Source organism: Natator depressus, chromosome 6 (assembly GCF_965152275.1).
Source record: "Natator depressus isolate rNatDep1 chromosome 6, rNatDep2.hap1, whole genome shotgun sequence".
NCBI classification, from domain to species: domain Eukaryota; kingdom Metazoa; phylum Chordata; order Testudines; family Cheloniidae; genus Natator; species Natator depressus.
In genome coordinates, this window is record NC_134239.1 from 125,628,148 (window position 1) to 125,643,824 (window position 15,677).

General features: G+C 42.8%; 1 protein-coding gene across 3 annotated transcripts in view; it reads left to right on the forward strand.

Annotated features, from left to right (window-relative positions):
* MAP4K5 (mitogen-activated protein kinase kinase kinase kinase 5) overlaps positions 1–15,079 on the forward strand; it is an 89,238-nt gene extending 74,159 nt beyond the window's left edge. For all 3 annotated transcript variants that reach the window (XM_074956550.1, XM_074956551.1, XM_074956552.1), the window contains 7 exons: positions 2,774–2,877; positions 4,217–4,394; positions 5,589–5,657; positions 8,201–8,293; positions 10,206–10,276; positions 12,504–12,559; positions 13,717–15,079. In XM_074956550.1, the coding sequence (XP_074812651.1) occupies positions 2,774–2,877; positions 4,217–4,394; positions 5,589–5,657; positions 8,201–8,293; positions 10,206–10,276; positions 12,504–12,559; positions 13,717–13,804 (659 nt within the window). In that variant the 3' untranslated portion in view covers positions 13,805–15,079. The remainder of the gene's footprint in view (positions 1–2,773; positions 2,878–4,216; positions 4,395–5,588; positions 5,658–8,200; positions 8,294–10,205; positions 10,277–12,503; positions 12,560–13,716) is intronic.
* The last annotated feature ends 598 nt before the right edge of the window (positions 15,080–15,677 follow it).

Consider the following 15,677-nt stretch of genomic DNA (forward strand, 5'->3'; position numbering starts at 1 on the left):
CCATAAACATGCATCACCCGCTGAACCCCTTAAAATGTACCCTGCAAATCTAGCTTTACCTTACCACACGTGAAATACTGGCCCCAATGCAGTGAAGAGAAGTTTTGCTGTTGACTTCAATGGGGCCAGTATGTCACCCGAAATCACCAGTCAGTTTGGCCTAGGTCGGTGGTTCCACGGTCACTACCACCTGTGGGATGGGCAGAGGCCTGTATTTTACAATGTGGTGATTTGTCTCAGTCAAGTGGACAAGTGTCCCTGTCAGTAACCACTGTTGCTGACTGACACTTCTTGTTAAGCCTCGCTAAAGAGGCCAAAGACTGGTCATGAAAGATGAAATATCCTCTGACCCTAGGAAGGTGGCACATTCTGGTCAAGGTTGTGGCATAGGGCATCATGGGTTGAAGATGGAAAACTAGCAAACACAATGGTAAAGGACCAGTTATTAATTGTAAGGGGGGGGGTGTAGTTCAACTTATTAAAAATCACTTTGAGCTGTATTTGACAAGCAAGCTTGCAACCCTTGTGTGTGCTGCTTAAACATCTATATTTTTTTAAATCTTGGAGTAAATTTTTCCAAAGGGACTTGTGCACTTAAGAGCTTGAGTCATTGAAAATCAGTGGAACTTAAGAATTGTAAAAACGTTGTTGTCTTAAAATATCCCCTCCCTCACGCAGACATGTGGAGTTCAAACTATGGCTCTTATCTTCCCAAGATTGATACTGCCTGCTAGGGATTGATTTCACCTACTGTTTGGCACCCTCTGCCCTTTCTGGAGAAGCAATGTTTTAAAATGTATTTAGGGGAGAACTCGGCTCTACAAAGTGGCTCAAGCCAAGGTGACAAGCCAAAGTCACCTGCACATGTGCAACTGGACTGGGGCTCTGTTGTAAGCCAGTGTTTGCAGGTGGCCTGATATCACGGTAACTGGCTGACTCAAGGTGACATGTTGTGGCCATTGAACCCAAATATGACTGAGAGTTTGAGTGCCACTCTTGGCAGCTTTCTGAGAATGTGTGTTGTGCACATTCACTGCTCTCTTCCCTGATTCCCCAAGGGCTCCTGCAGGAAGATTTTTACCCTGAGAGTAAAGTTTCTGGTTTAAGAGCCAATATTTGAAAGTGCTTTAAAATCCACATGCATACTCTAATTGTACTTGGTAAGTAATTGTCCAGGGAAATAGCCTTCATTAGCAGGAAGAGAAGAGTCATCTAGTAAACAAGTATTAATATAGCAGAACCCCATTTATACAACCCTCCGTTATCCTGCTCTCCACATTAACCTAACAACCAGGACTCCAGGGCCAGAAGCGGGCGATCTCGCCTGTGAACACTAGATGGCGATGCAGCATTTCATGTTCCCATTCTCTGGAATAGCTGGATTTTTGATTATCTGATCTGGCCCCTCTCCCAATTAGATCAGATAAACAGGATTCTGCTGTAATACCTAGTGTAACGCCGACAGACGCCCGGTGGTCGGCGGGCGGGATTGAACCGAGGACCTCTGGAACTTTGTGGATGAGCCTCTACCACAGTAGTTCTCAAACTTTTGTACTGGTGACCCTTTTCACATAGCAAGCCTCTGAGTGCGACCCCCCCGCCCCTTATAAATTAAAAACACTTTTTAATATATTTAACATTATTATAAATGCTGGATGCAAATGTTTGGGGTGGAGGCTGACAGCTTGCGACCCCCCACGTAATAACCTCATGTCCCCCGAGGGGTCCCAACCCCCAGTTTGAGAACCCCTGCTCTGCCACATGAGCTAAAACCCAACTGGCTGTTAGCTAAGGCTGTAGAGCAGACTCATTTTATCTCTCTCCCTCTAAGTGATCTCGATGCCACTGGATGGGACAGAACACCACACCCAGGAGGTGTGTGGATTACACTAGCTCTTGGATAGCATTTTTCATGAGTAGCTCTCAGAGCATTTCAGTCTCTAACGTATTTATCCTCATAGCACCCTGTGAGGTGGGGAAGTGCTGCTGTTCCCATTGTACAGATGGGGATCTGAGGCACAGACTAGCTCAGGTCATCAGTACCCGGTTCCTGAACAATGGGACTGTGTGATCAAAGAAAAGAAAGGAGCTGTGGCCGTTGTTGATGTCAGCATGATGAAGGGGGTTGCTAAGCATCAGGAAAAGCATCCGTAATAGAGAACCCTATTATGAGGATGACATTGACTAGCAACGCAAGGATGACAGCACTGACTAATGTGGGGGTTCTCTGTCATTGTGTATGTACAGTGCATAACACAATGGGCCCTGGTCTTAGGTGGGGCCTCTAAGGTGCTGGAGTAACACAGACAAAGAATAATGCTGGGGCAATGAGGAATTTTGCAAGAGGAAGAGGTGATTTGGTTGACGTTGGCTCTTTTTTTAATTTGCTGTTCCCATCTTCCTTCTATTTCAACAGGCCCCTGACTCTCTTTTGCTCCTCTTGAAACAAATATTTGTCTAGCACAGGTGTGCTGTTTGCTTCAGTAACATTCCATGAGTTAGTCCACAGGATAGGTTATGTTAATATGTAGGAAAATAGATAATTTTGTGTCTAGTTCATTTGGAAGTTAGCACAATAATTAATGGAACAAACATTTTAATACAGCACCAAGTAATAAACCTAAGGTCAAAGAGGTTAGTTTTTTAAATTTTGAATCCTCTGTAAAAATAGCTGTAATTTTCAGTTTTACTTGAAACGTGATTGCTTGTTAAATCCAACCCTATTTGATTTAAATGTGTGGATTGTTCTGGGGGTTTTTTTTTTCTTTACTAGTAAGAAATCCATACACAGGACATAAATACCTTTGTGGAGCATTGCAGTCTGGAATTGTTTTACTTCAGTGGTATGAGCCAATGCAGAAATTCATGTTAATAAAGGTAAGTTTTACCCAGTTACAAGGTATGTCTTTTTCCTGTTGCACAATGTTCATCATTCAACTATTATTAGAAATAGACAAAGCTCTCTGAAAGTGTGTGAACCATTCCAGATTTTTATGTTGGAAAGTGCATCCCTTTTTTGTCCTGTCAAGATGCTAAGCACTTGAAAATCTGCCCCTGCAAGCTTTTACCAGCTCTAGGGCTGATCCAGTGCCTGAGGGAATCAATGAAAGTCTTTGCGTTGATTCACAAGTTGTTGGATCAAACCCAGTGCTAGCAGTAGCAGACCTGCAAAAACCAAGAGCATGAATTATGTGAAATGTTCCATTCTTTTGGGGATATACTCTCCTTGATTGTGAGTAGTAGTTTGAATTACATAGGCAATTGAGAGGAGAATAACTCTCACTAAAAGGGCTGAGACTTAGCATCATAGAATTGGAAGGGACCTTGAGAGGTCATCTAGTCCAGTCCCCTGCACTCAAGGCAGGACTAAGTATTATCTAGGCCATCCCCGACAGGTGTTTGTCCAACCTGCTCTTAAAAATCCCCAATGATGGAGATTCCACAACCTCCCTAGGCAGGTTACTCCAGTGCTTATGCACTCTGACAGGAAGTTTTTCCTAATGTCCAACCTAAACTACCCTTGCTGCAATTTAAGCCCATTGCTTCTTGTCCTATCCTTGGAGGTTAAGAACAACAATTTTTCTCCCTCCTCCTTGTAACAACCTTTTATGTACCTTTCAGCCTGAAAAAGAGACAACTAAGAGGGGATATGATAGAGGTCAGTAAAATCATGATGGTGTGAAGGGAGTGAATAAGGAAGTGTTACTTGCTCCTTCTTTCAACACAAGAATTGGGGGTCACCAAATGAAATTAATAGGCAGCAGGTTTAAAACAAAAGGAAGTATTTCTTCACACAACGCACGGTCAGCCTGTGGAACTCTTAGCCAGAGGATGTTGTGAAGGTCAAGACAATAACAACATTCAAAAAAGAACCAGATAAATTCATGGAGAATAGGTCCATCAATGATTATTAGCCAGGATAGGCAGGGATGGCGTCCCTAGACTCTGTTTGCCAGAAGATGGGGACGGGTGACAGGGGACGGATCACTTGATGATTACCTGTACTATTCATTCCCTCTGGGGCCCCTGGTATTGGCCACTGTCAGAAGACAGGATACTGGGCTAGATGAACCTTTGGTCTGACCCAGTATGGCCGTTCTTAGGTTCTGATGTTCATTAGAATCTCTAATTATCTGTGCATGTCAGTTTTTAGGCTGCCTACCTACATGCTAGATAAAAGTAACCTCTAAACTTGATTTATCTTAATTTTTTTCAGCACTTTGATTTTCCTTTGCCAACCCCTCTGAATGTGTTTGAAATGCTAGTGATACCAGGGCAGGAATACCCCATGGTTTGTGTGGCTATTAGCAAGGGCACAGAACCAAATCAAGTCGTTCAGTTTGAGACAATCAACTTGAACTCTGCTTCTTCATGGTTTACAGAAATTGGTGCAGGTAAGGTTTTGGGGGTCTAGTGTGTGAACCTTGCATTCTAGGTAACGTAGAAACACTTTCTCTACCAGCTTGATTCCTTCATCTTAGTTCATTTTTGAGGCATGCATACATATCTAGATATAGGCCTTGCAGTGCCATGCCAGCCTGGATTGCATCTTCCTCTCTGTGCTCTGGCCTTCTGAAGATATAAAATCACTTCCTGAGAAAAGTTGCGGGAACCCTTCTGGTGTTTTAAAATTACTTCACTCCCTCTGCTTAATCATCACATAGGAGGCTGGTCCCGCAAACCTTTCCAAGTCTGTTTTCTGCCCAGCTCCAATTTCATTTACCTTTTTAAAAGGCTTCATTTTAAAAGCACCATGTATTAAAGTGGATGTTTGAAAACCAGAACATGACCCACTCAGCTAAGAGCTCAGTGTGTGGTTACATGGTCCATGGCCCTCCATGAGGCCAGTCTGTGTGCTGTTCCCCCTTTTCTTCTTTAGACACCCTCAGTGGAGTGCATGCCTCTCTCTTGTTGCCCCGCATAGACCGTTTTTGTAATCTGTTGCCCATTTATGCCATGGAAAAAATTCTCCTTTCTCTTCAACAGCTATTTGCTACCGTTGATTACTTTTTTCTCCACTAGGCTGATTCAGACACATCTTTCCACATTTTTAAAGGCTTCTTTTTAACAACACTAGTGGGCTAGCTCATTTATGAATTAAAACTATATAAACTGTTGAATACGAACTTATCAGTCACGCTGGGCTTCCTAGATTGTCATCTCCAAACATGAATTGTCCAAGGGGGAAGTATTCTGTGCTGATCCCCACCACTCATTATTGTACCTTGTTGCGAACACCCTCTAAAGCGGAGTTGATGTATTCTTGGCAGGCTGTCACAAGCAGACAATAGTCCCTTCAGAGTTATGGTTTCTGTTTTAAAAGCCCAGTTTTTTGAGAGGCAGACTCGATCCTGAGCTCCTCTCCCATAACACACAGGGGTCAGAAAGCAGCTGACTCACCTCAGCTGGAGAATTGGTGTCTTTAACATTGCTACCACTAAAAGAAATAAAAATGGCTCTACAAGAATAGAAATTCCTAACTATAAAGATGCGGCACGGCAAACAAACGAAGTAGAATATAGGGTTTGGGGAGCTAAGGTCAGGTTTTAAGGGTGTAATGTAAACTCTTTTTGTGTTCCTTTAACAAGGCAATCAGCAGTTAGATGCCATTCATGTAACACAGCTGGAAAGAGACACCGTTCTAGTCTGCTTGGACAGTAAGTATTGTCTATATGGTTGGAGCTGTGATAGAAACCTTTGCTTTGGCGCAATTGCTACTTTGTTGGATGTCAGCTCTTTGGTTCTCTTTTATACTCTAGCAGTGCAATATCAGGGCTTTAGTTAAGGGTTAGACACGTGGCAGTTCCATTGCAGCCCTCTTTAAAAAATACATATATCCTTTTTTTGTCTTTTGTTTTCATAGAATCATAGAATCATAGAATATCAGGGTTGGAAGGGACCCCAGAAGGTCATCTAGTCCAACCCCCTGCTCGAAGCAGGACCAATTCCCAGTTAAATCATCCCAGCCAGGGCTTTGTCAAGCCTGACCTTAAAAACCTCTAAGGAAGGAGATTCTACCACCTCCCTAGGTAACGCATTCCAGTGTTTCACCACCCTCTTAGTGAAAAAGTTTTTCCTAATATCCAATCTAAACCTCCCCCATTGCAACTTGAGACCATTACTCCTCGTTCTGTCATCTGCTACCATTGAGAACAGTCTAGAGCCATCCTCTTTGGAACCCCCTTTCAGGTAGTTGAAAGCAGCTATCAAATCCCCCCTCATTCTTCTCTTCTGCAGACTAAACAATCCCAGCTCCCTCAGCCTCTCTTCATAAGTCATGTGCTCTAGACCCCTAATCATTTTTGTTGCCCTTCGCTGGACTCTCTCCAATTTATCCACATCCTTCTTGTAGTGTGGGGCCCAAAACTGGACACAGTACTCCAGATGAGGCCTCACCAGTGTCGAATAGAGGGGAACGATCACATCCCTCGATCTGCTCGCTATGCCCCTACTTATACATCCCAAAATGCCATTGGCCTTCTTGGCAACAAGGGCACACTGTTGACTCATATCCAGCTTCTCGTCCACTGTCACCCCTAGGTCCTTTTCCGCAGAACTGCTGCCTAGCCATTCGGTCCCTAGTCTGTAGCGGTGCATTGGATTCTTCCATCCTAAGTGCAGGACCCTGCACTTATCCTTATTGAACCTCATCAGATTTCTTTTGGCCCAATCCTCCAATTTGTCTAGGTCCTTCTGTATCCTATCCCTCCCCTCCAGCGTATCTACCACTCCTCCCAGTTTAGTATCATCTGCAAATTTGCTGAGAGTGCAATCCACACCATCCTCCAGATCATTTATGAAGATATTGAACAAAACCGGCCCCAGGACTGACCCCTGGGGCACTCCACTTGACACCGGCTGCCAACTAGACATGGAGCCATTGATCACTACCCGTTGAGCCCGACAATCTAGCCAGCTTTCTACCCACCTTATAGTGCATTCATCTAGCCCATACTTCCTTAACTTGCTGACAAGAATACTGTGGGAGACCGTGTCAAAAGCTTTGCTAAAGTCAAGAAACAATACATCCACTGCTTTCCCTTCATCCACAGAACCAGTAATCTCATCATAAAAGGCGATTAGATTAGTCAGGCATGACCTTCCCTTGGTGAATCCATGCTGACTGTTCCTGATCACTTTCCTCTCATGTAAGTGCTTCAGGATTGATTCTTTGAGGACCTGCTCCATGATTTTTCCAGGGACTGAGGTGAGGCTGACTGGCCTGTAGTTCCCAGGATCCTCCTTCTTCCCTTTTTTAAAGATTGGCACTACATTAGCCTTTTTCCAGTCATCCGGGACTTCCCCCGTTCGCCACGAGTTTTCAAAGATAATGGCCAAGGGCTCTGCAATCACAGCCGCCAATTCCTTCAGCACTCTCGGATGTAACTCGTCCGGCCCCATGGACTTGTGCACGTCCAGCTTTTCTAAATAGTCCCTAACCACCTCTATCTCCACAGAGGGCTGGCCATCTCTTCCCCATTCTGTGATGCCCAGCGCAGCAGTCTGGGAGCTGACCTTGTTAGTGAAAACAGAGGCAAAAAAAGCATTGAGTACATTAGCTTTTTCCACATCCTCTGTCACTAGGTTGCCTCCCTCATTCAGTAAGGGGCCCACACTTTCCTTGGCTTTCTTCTTGTTGCCAACATACCTGGCATCATCATTTTTCATCATTTTTCATCATTTAAACTTTTCATTTTTCATCAGTTTTCATCATTTAAACTTTAATGCAGAATTATGATTGAGAATAGAATACACACAAATCAGGAATTGTCAGAGCTTCGTTACCACAAATTGAACTTGTACAACGCACATGGCAATGTAAGAATCTGTACGCACAGAAGCGTGGCTGAAAAGTTAATGGTTTCAGTAGCAACCCAGTCGTGACTTTTGTGTATTTAAATATACAAACCTTCATGTTCGGGTGGCTGGGTATTCTTTCTTTGAATAGTCATATATTTTGTGTTTCTTTTGAGACTTTACTAAAAGTCTTCCTAACTTACAAAACACATACGGTCTTATCTACTTGTGAACTAATAGAAACAGGCTCTTTGATTCATTCTGTACAAACTATAAAAGCCAGACATGGGAATAAAATATTCTTAAACCTGACAGTTGTAGTTAGCATTTTATATGTAAAGCTGTCTATAATCCTTTTCAGCAACGGGTTTTGAGCTTGATTTTGCACTTTTTTTCCTTTGAGAATTTGTGAAAATTGTGAATTTACAAGGGAAGCTGAAATCGAGCAAGAAGCTGGCCTCTGAGCTGAGTTTTGATTTCTGCATTGAATCTGTAGGTAAGTAAAAATCTCCTGACTGGTTCTCAAGAACTGAGCCTTGAGCAGAGAGGATTTTATCTTCAAATTGCATGGCTCTTTCTAGCCAAGCTTAGTTTATTGCCTGACATTGCAAAAGCTTATTACTTGGTGTAGTGCTTATTGTGGTGAATTGTCTCCTTGACTGCACTGACTACTTAGGGGAATAGGCCATATGCCAGGTTCTGTTTGGAAGACTGAGTCTGTTTTTGGAAATTCCATTCTAGTGTAATTCCTGCTGTTTTTAAATAAGATATATCCTGTCTTGATTAAAAATGAAGAAATTGCTCTCATCTGTTCCTCTTCATTTCCAGAGCAGTAAGAAACATTTTTATCACCGGGTTTTTATTGTAGTAATAAATTAGGTTGGATCAATTTTTAACAAAGCTGAGATTTTACTTAAGGAAACCCTGCAGATACCAATTTAGTTCACCCATACCTTCTTAATAATGCATAGCTCTTACACAGTGTATAGCAGTCTTGTTTTTGAAAGGTGTGCCATAATCTCTACAGCTTTGCGCACTGTTATGCTGAGTGTTCCTGTCATGATAAAGTGTCCCAGAAGTGGGTATTTAGTATACTGTACGTTAATTGTTGCAGAACTGGAATTCTTTAAACTTGTTCTGGAACCAGAGTCAGTAGTGAAAAGCCTTTAATAAGAATCCCAGCTTCAAGATCCGCTCACTCTTACCCAGCAGTTCCTTGCAATTTGGAGCACTGGGTTCCTTAGGCATCTTCCCTTTGGCAACAGATTTTTGGGGTAGCTTTTTAAAAAGAATGAATGTCACATGTTCATCTGTCCAGGCAGTGCAGGGTCTTATGTAACAGAATCCCAGAACTGGTCAGGCTGCGAAGGGACACTGCAGTATTTTTTTATTTTTATTTTTTAATTTGACGTGGTTCTTTCCTAAATCATGGAATGTTATAATTACTCAGTCAGAAAATGTTCCCTCCATTCCCAGCGATCGATATACGCTGTCATTTATGCTATAATGCAACTACACTGTGTAAACAGCTTTCCTTTGAAACTCGGAAGGGATGAATAGGTGGAAAGATGTATCGAGGACTCTTGTGCTAACTGTCTAGCTCACTTTGCAGATGGCTCTTCAGTGAACGGGTTAAGGAATTTATTACACTCTAGATGGCTCTGGGGAGCCTCGGTTTTATAATGTAGGGATTGGAATAGGAATAAGTAGCTCTTCCTGGTTTATGACGAGGAAAGGGGGAGCAGCAAGTGCACAAGAACCTAAGGGCGTGTCTGTATTGCAGTCAGAAGTGAGATTGCTGCTTGGGTAGACATGCTCATGCCAACTTTAATCCAGCTAGCACGACTCGAAAGAGCAGTGAAAACACAGCTGCATGGATCCTGGCCTGGGCTAGGAACACGAATACATACCCAGAGTTCCAGGTGGGCTTGTGCAGCTGATCCTGAAACACATGCAGCCATCTGCTTGCTGCTGTTGCTAGCTGCCCTAGCTAAATTAAAGCTAGCCTCCCCAAGCTACGTGCCTCCCTGAGCTACAATCCCACCACCAGTTGCAGTGCAGACATACCTTTTGTGTAGAAAAAGGGTTAGGGTTTGCTGAGGATGTTTGAAAAGCCCAGTCACTACAGTTTATAGGTTTCAGTTGACTTAACTGAATGCCAGATGCATCAGCTACTGAGCAGCATGCCCCGTTAGGCTCTGAGAGATCACGGGGCAAAGCAGACCGGACCTAGAAAACTAGCATGAGTGTAAAATGTGTAATATTCACTTAGTGCTTCCTAGAGCCTGAAATTGTGCATTAACATCTCAAACACACTTCCTGTACTGGACCCACCAATGCTGTCTTTCATCAGAGACAACAGAACTCCTTTCAACCTATTGGTCTAATTTTGTTTTTCTTCTCTGTAGTGTGCCTTCAAGACAGTGTGCTGGCTTTCTGGAAACATGGCATGCAGGGCAAAAGCTTTAAGTCAGATGAAGTAAGTACTCACCTGGTCTTTCCATATTTAATTTAATTTAATTTTTAGTCATTTTCCCCTTGCACCTGCTTCCAGGTTGCTGATTCTGATTGGGGCCCTAAGTTGCTACCATAATACAGTAACTCCTTGCTTTACGCTGTAGTTATGTTCCTGAAAAATGCTACTTTAAGCGAAACAATGTTAAGCAAATCCAATTTCCCAATAAGAATTAATGTAAAGGGGGGGGGGGTTAGGTTTCAGGGAAATTCTTTTCACCAGACAAAAGACTATATTTTATATATACATATACACAGTATAAGTTTTAAACAAACAATATAATACTGTACACAGCAATGATGATTGTGGAGGCTGGTTGAGGTGGTGAAGTCAGAGGGTGGAAGAGGGCGGGACACTTCCCAGGGAATGCCTTACTGCTAAATGATGAACTAGCACTTGGTTGAGCTCTCAAGGGTTAACACGTTGTTGTTAAGGTAGCCTCACACTCTACAAGGCAACATGAATGGAGGGAGGAGAGACAGAGACACACTGTGTGTGAGAGAGAGAGAGAGACATGAGAGACAGAGACACGCATTGTCTTTAAGTACGCTGACCCCACTCTCTAAGCACACTGCCTTTTTAAGTAGATCAGCAAGTTGAGGCAGCAGCTGCTGCCAACAAGCTCCCACCGGCCTGAGACCTGTCGTGTGACCCCCCCCCCACTGCTCTGTGGAGCTGGGGTAAAGGAGCAGGGGGGCAGGAAGGGGGCCACCCTGACATTAGCACCCCTCTTCTCTTCCCCCCACCCCCCGCCCCGCCCCGCACAGCAAGCAGGAGGCTCCCGGGAGTAGCTCCAAGGCAGAGGGCAGGAGCGGCACACGGCAGTGGGGGGAGGGACAGCTGAACGGCCCCGCTTGCTGAGCGGCTGATGCACAGGGAACTTAGGGGAGCGGGGAGCTGTTCCAAGCTCGCTCCAACGGGCTGCTCTTCCTGCAAGCAGCGGACAAAGCAAGCAGCTGCCAAACAACATTATAAGGGAGCATTGCACAACTTTAAACGAGCATGTTCCCTAATTGATCAGTAACGTAACAACGCTAACCAGGACAACATTAAATGAGGAGTTACTGTACTAGTGTGTGGCTAGTCAGTGTCACTGTTTTGGATGGTCAGATGCGTGTTCTGACATTGCTCTCCCATGCTGCTCTGGGGGAAATGGCATGCAGGCTTTTTCCCAGGCTGCACAAGAGGGCATCTTCTAGTAGCACGGCACCAAGCTGAAACTAAAGCGGCATCAGGCAGGTGTGTCCAGAGAATGGAGAGGGATGGGCCCAAGCACGTTGGTGTTCATAGATGCCAAGGCCCGAAGGGGCCATTGTGATCAGCTAGTCTGAGCTCCTGTGTAACACAGGCCGGAGACCTTCCCCAGAACAATTCCTAGGGCAGATCCTTTTGCAAAAAAAAATCCAATCTTGATTTTAAAATTGTCAGTGATGGAGAATCCACCACGACCCTTGGTAAATTGTTCCAATGGTTAATTACTGTCACTGTTAAAAGTGTGCACCCGTATTTCCAGCCTAAATTTGTTTAGCTTCGACTTCCAGCCATTGGATTGTGTTATGTCTTTCCCCCTCTAGCCTGAAGAGCTCATTATCAAATACTTGTTCCCCATGTAGGTACGTACAGACTGTGATCAAGTCACTACTGAACGTTCCCTTTAAGCTAAATAGTTTGAGCTCTTTGAGCCTGTTGCTATAAGGCATGTTATATGAGGCCTGTTGCTCTTGGGCCCTCCCTAAACATCATTAAAGGTTCAGAAAAACCTTTATACATTTGTGCCTTTCAACCTTTATCCAAATTCAGGACGGATGATTTGAAGGGCTGGCTCAGAAAATTTAATATTAATGAAAATTCATCTTAAAAAAAAATCAAGTTGACAGTGTCCCTTTAACTCTGCACAGTGGGGGATGAAATTCAATCTCTCTGCTAAGATTTATGCAAAGTACCCTCAAGTCCACTACCTAATCCTGAAGTGTGCTACTCATGACTATTACAAGCTATTTAAGATTAATCTTGTGAGGTCTAATCACGAAGCTGTACTTAGTGCCTGTATAAGGTTCTATATTTTGCACTAAATCTTATTTAAAACTAATTTTTTTAAGAAACTGGCTGGCTATTTTCTCTTCTAAATCAGATTAATGCATTTTATTTTACCAATACAAAGGAGCTTTCCACTAATCCTTTTCTTTTGCAGGTTACCCAAGAGATTTCGGATGAAACCAGGGTTTTCCGCTTGTTGGGATCGGACAGGTAGTTATATTAAAGAAACGTAAATCTTGTATTCATTTAAATAAATTAGCTGAAAACTAGTTGTAATTCAACTACAGTCCAGAACAGTTCTCTCAGACCCTTGTGTGGGGGGAGAAAGGTGGATGGCAATGCCTCTTGTTGCTCAACACCGCCGCGTTTAGTTGATTTTCAGAAGTGATTGTGATTAGAACCAAAGTGAGTTTGGTGCCACCTTCCAGTCCAAGTGCAAGGCGTACTCTGACATTGCTTTTAGTAATATGAACACCGTGTACCTAGACTTTATAAAACCCCACACAATATACCTGTGGGGAGAGAACGAACCACATGTGACAGATGGTAGTCATGTTGCTCCACGCCCTTCAGGAAAGTCCTGGTTCTGGCAATCATGGCTTGGATTTTCAGGGCAGAATTATATTCATGAATCACCCAGATAACCAGCCTGTAAATGTTCTTTCCTTCTGTGGGACTTGAGGTCTGCAATGAGATAGCAACAAACCTAAGCAACTTGTTTTGTTTAACACATCAAGCTTCATTTTAATCTCAGTCCCTGAAACATCCGGCTGAGTCTCTTCAGCAAAAGCAAGCAGGGAATAGGTACAGTCTGATTGGAGCCACCAGCTGCAGGGAGATGCTCTTTGAGTCCAGATTTGTCACATTAGTCGAGGCTGCTTCAGCCTTCTAGGCTTTGTGCCATGTAGCCATGTGGCTCTTACGAGTCAAGAGATTGTGTTCTAGGCCCGCCGACATAGCTTATGCCGCTCACGGAGATGGGGTTTTTTATGCCAATGGGAGAGCTCATCTTCACCACACGTGTTTCAGCAGCCCAGCTGCACATCTAAGGTCTAGTGGCCTTAATTTCTCAAACCTGAAGAGGAGTTCTGTGTAAGCTCGAAAGCTTGTCTCTCTCCCAACAGAAGTTGGTCCAATAACAGATGTTATCTCACCCACCTTGTGTTTCTAATATCCTGGGACCAACCTGGCTACAACAACACTGCTTACATAGGTTTAAAAAGGCATTAAAAAACTATCAACATACCTCTGTCCCCTTATGAGCCTGTGAACAATGGGAGTTGTTCCTCTTTTTGTTAGTATTTAAACCGTGGGAGCTCTGTTTTCCAGCTAACCCCATTCTGTTTTGTGCTTGTGTTTACTTACAGGGTTGTAGTGTTAGAAAGTAGGCCGACAGAAAATCCGACTGCACACAGCAATCTCTACATCTTGGCTGGACATGAAAATAGTTACTAAGCAACAGTAACCCAATGCAAATAACAAGAGAATGAATCCATCACATAAGGAAAAAAGAACCATTAAGGAAACTCAAATACAAGCTGGACTGTAACTTGCTTTTTCTCTTCTTGATATCCTAATTATCTGGTCTGTAGGGTAGAAATCAATATTGTACTTTTCGCAGCTGGAAACGGCTAGTTCTGTCTCTTGCCACTGTGTGGCTGGTTATATCAAGTTTGCTTAATAAAAGCTACGAGATAAATAGTCCTTTATTTGTTAATCCTAGGGAAATACAGCCTTTAAAAACAATGTAATAAAGGTGCCATAAAACATTAGGTAAATACTTCCTCTGGGTTGTCCTTGTGTCCTGTAGATATAAATATAGTGCTGGCCAGTCCCCCTTTATACTGAGTCTTATTCTTAATAAAGATGATTTGCGTAGGAAGGGAAAGGATCAGCAGTGCTTTTCATTTTTAAATCTGCCATTCCGTATGGCTTTGTAAAATAGACTATTTAATCTTTATTTATTAATCTGCTGCTAGAGTGGTGTAATGTGTCTCACTTTTAGCAAAAGAGGGTTGCAGAGCAGTTTAGCATTTTTACAATTGTATAAAGAGTTGATGATTCTTGGTCCTTGTAGCGATGTAGTGCATTGTTGAAGGGGGTTATAGTACAATGTTGGTGGTTCCTGTATAAATGCAGTTTTGTACAACAAAGTATTTTGTATTCGTTTTGCCTACAGAGTTGCTATAAAAGGGAGTTTGATATTTACTGAAATAATAGGTGTAGAGTATATACAAAATGTAATATTGACACCTGAAATGTTATTAGCGGGTGGGTGTGTACAGTATACCTGTGAGTGTGTGTGTCCTTGACAGGCAGTGATATGTAATATATACATGCTTTATTTTCATAAATTAGGGATAACCTGTGTGAAATTAAATGGAAGCGTAAGTGGATTGTGCCTGGTCATCCTTAAGGAATGAAAATAACGTATCCAGCTGCCCACAACGTGTATTTTATTTATACTTTTCCAGAGGGGAGCCTGTTGGGCAACTATGCTTATAAGCTTTTTGTATGTATAGTTGCTCACATTGTTACTTGTCAGACTGTCATTTAGTGATGGTTGGTTGTTTCCCAGCTGTTTAGTATAAATATCTATGATAAGAAGCAATATTCTATAATAAAGCTTTGAGTCACGTCTCCTTTTACCCCTTCCCCCTTTTTTAGTTTGTCATCCATACTTTATCACCTTATTCCTCCATTAAAGAGTCACATTGCTTCCTATTGTCTGTGCTCATTAATTAACATTCCGATGGTACCCTGAAGAATTAAACGCTACCAGGTAGACTGCTCTTCATGTCCTGTGTAAGGGGTGTTGCTACCCCAGAATAACACTCTAGCCGTGATGTAAGCAGAAACAGTCCAGAGGTTGATGCAGGAGCAGTTATTTAAAAGTTAGGGTTTATTTTAACACTTAATTCTACTGTATACTGGGGTGTCCCATTCAATCTCAATACCTGCTAAATTAATAGGGGGGAAATAGGTTCAAACCTTCACAATTCATTTCAATAACAGAACAGAGTTAATGTAACAATACCAAAAGGCTTTGTCGCTAAGCTGTGGTGACAGATTCTAAGGCAAACATGGGTGGTTTGATGTCCTCTGATCCGCTGAGAGAATGAAGAGCCTCATTTTCCTTTTGGAAATCAAACGCCTTGATTCATAATTAATATTGCTAAAATTAACAATGGGTAGTTGGTGAATCTGAGGAATCAGGAGTGTCGGGTCTTGTTTGGTGCATCTAGAGTTCATATTGTTCTGATGTCTTGGCTGGAAGGTTGAACTGCATAAATTTAAACGCTTTGTCCACTTAAGTTGTCATTCAAAC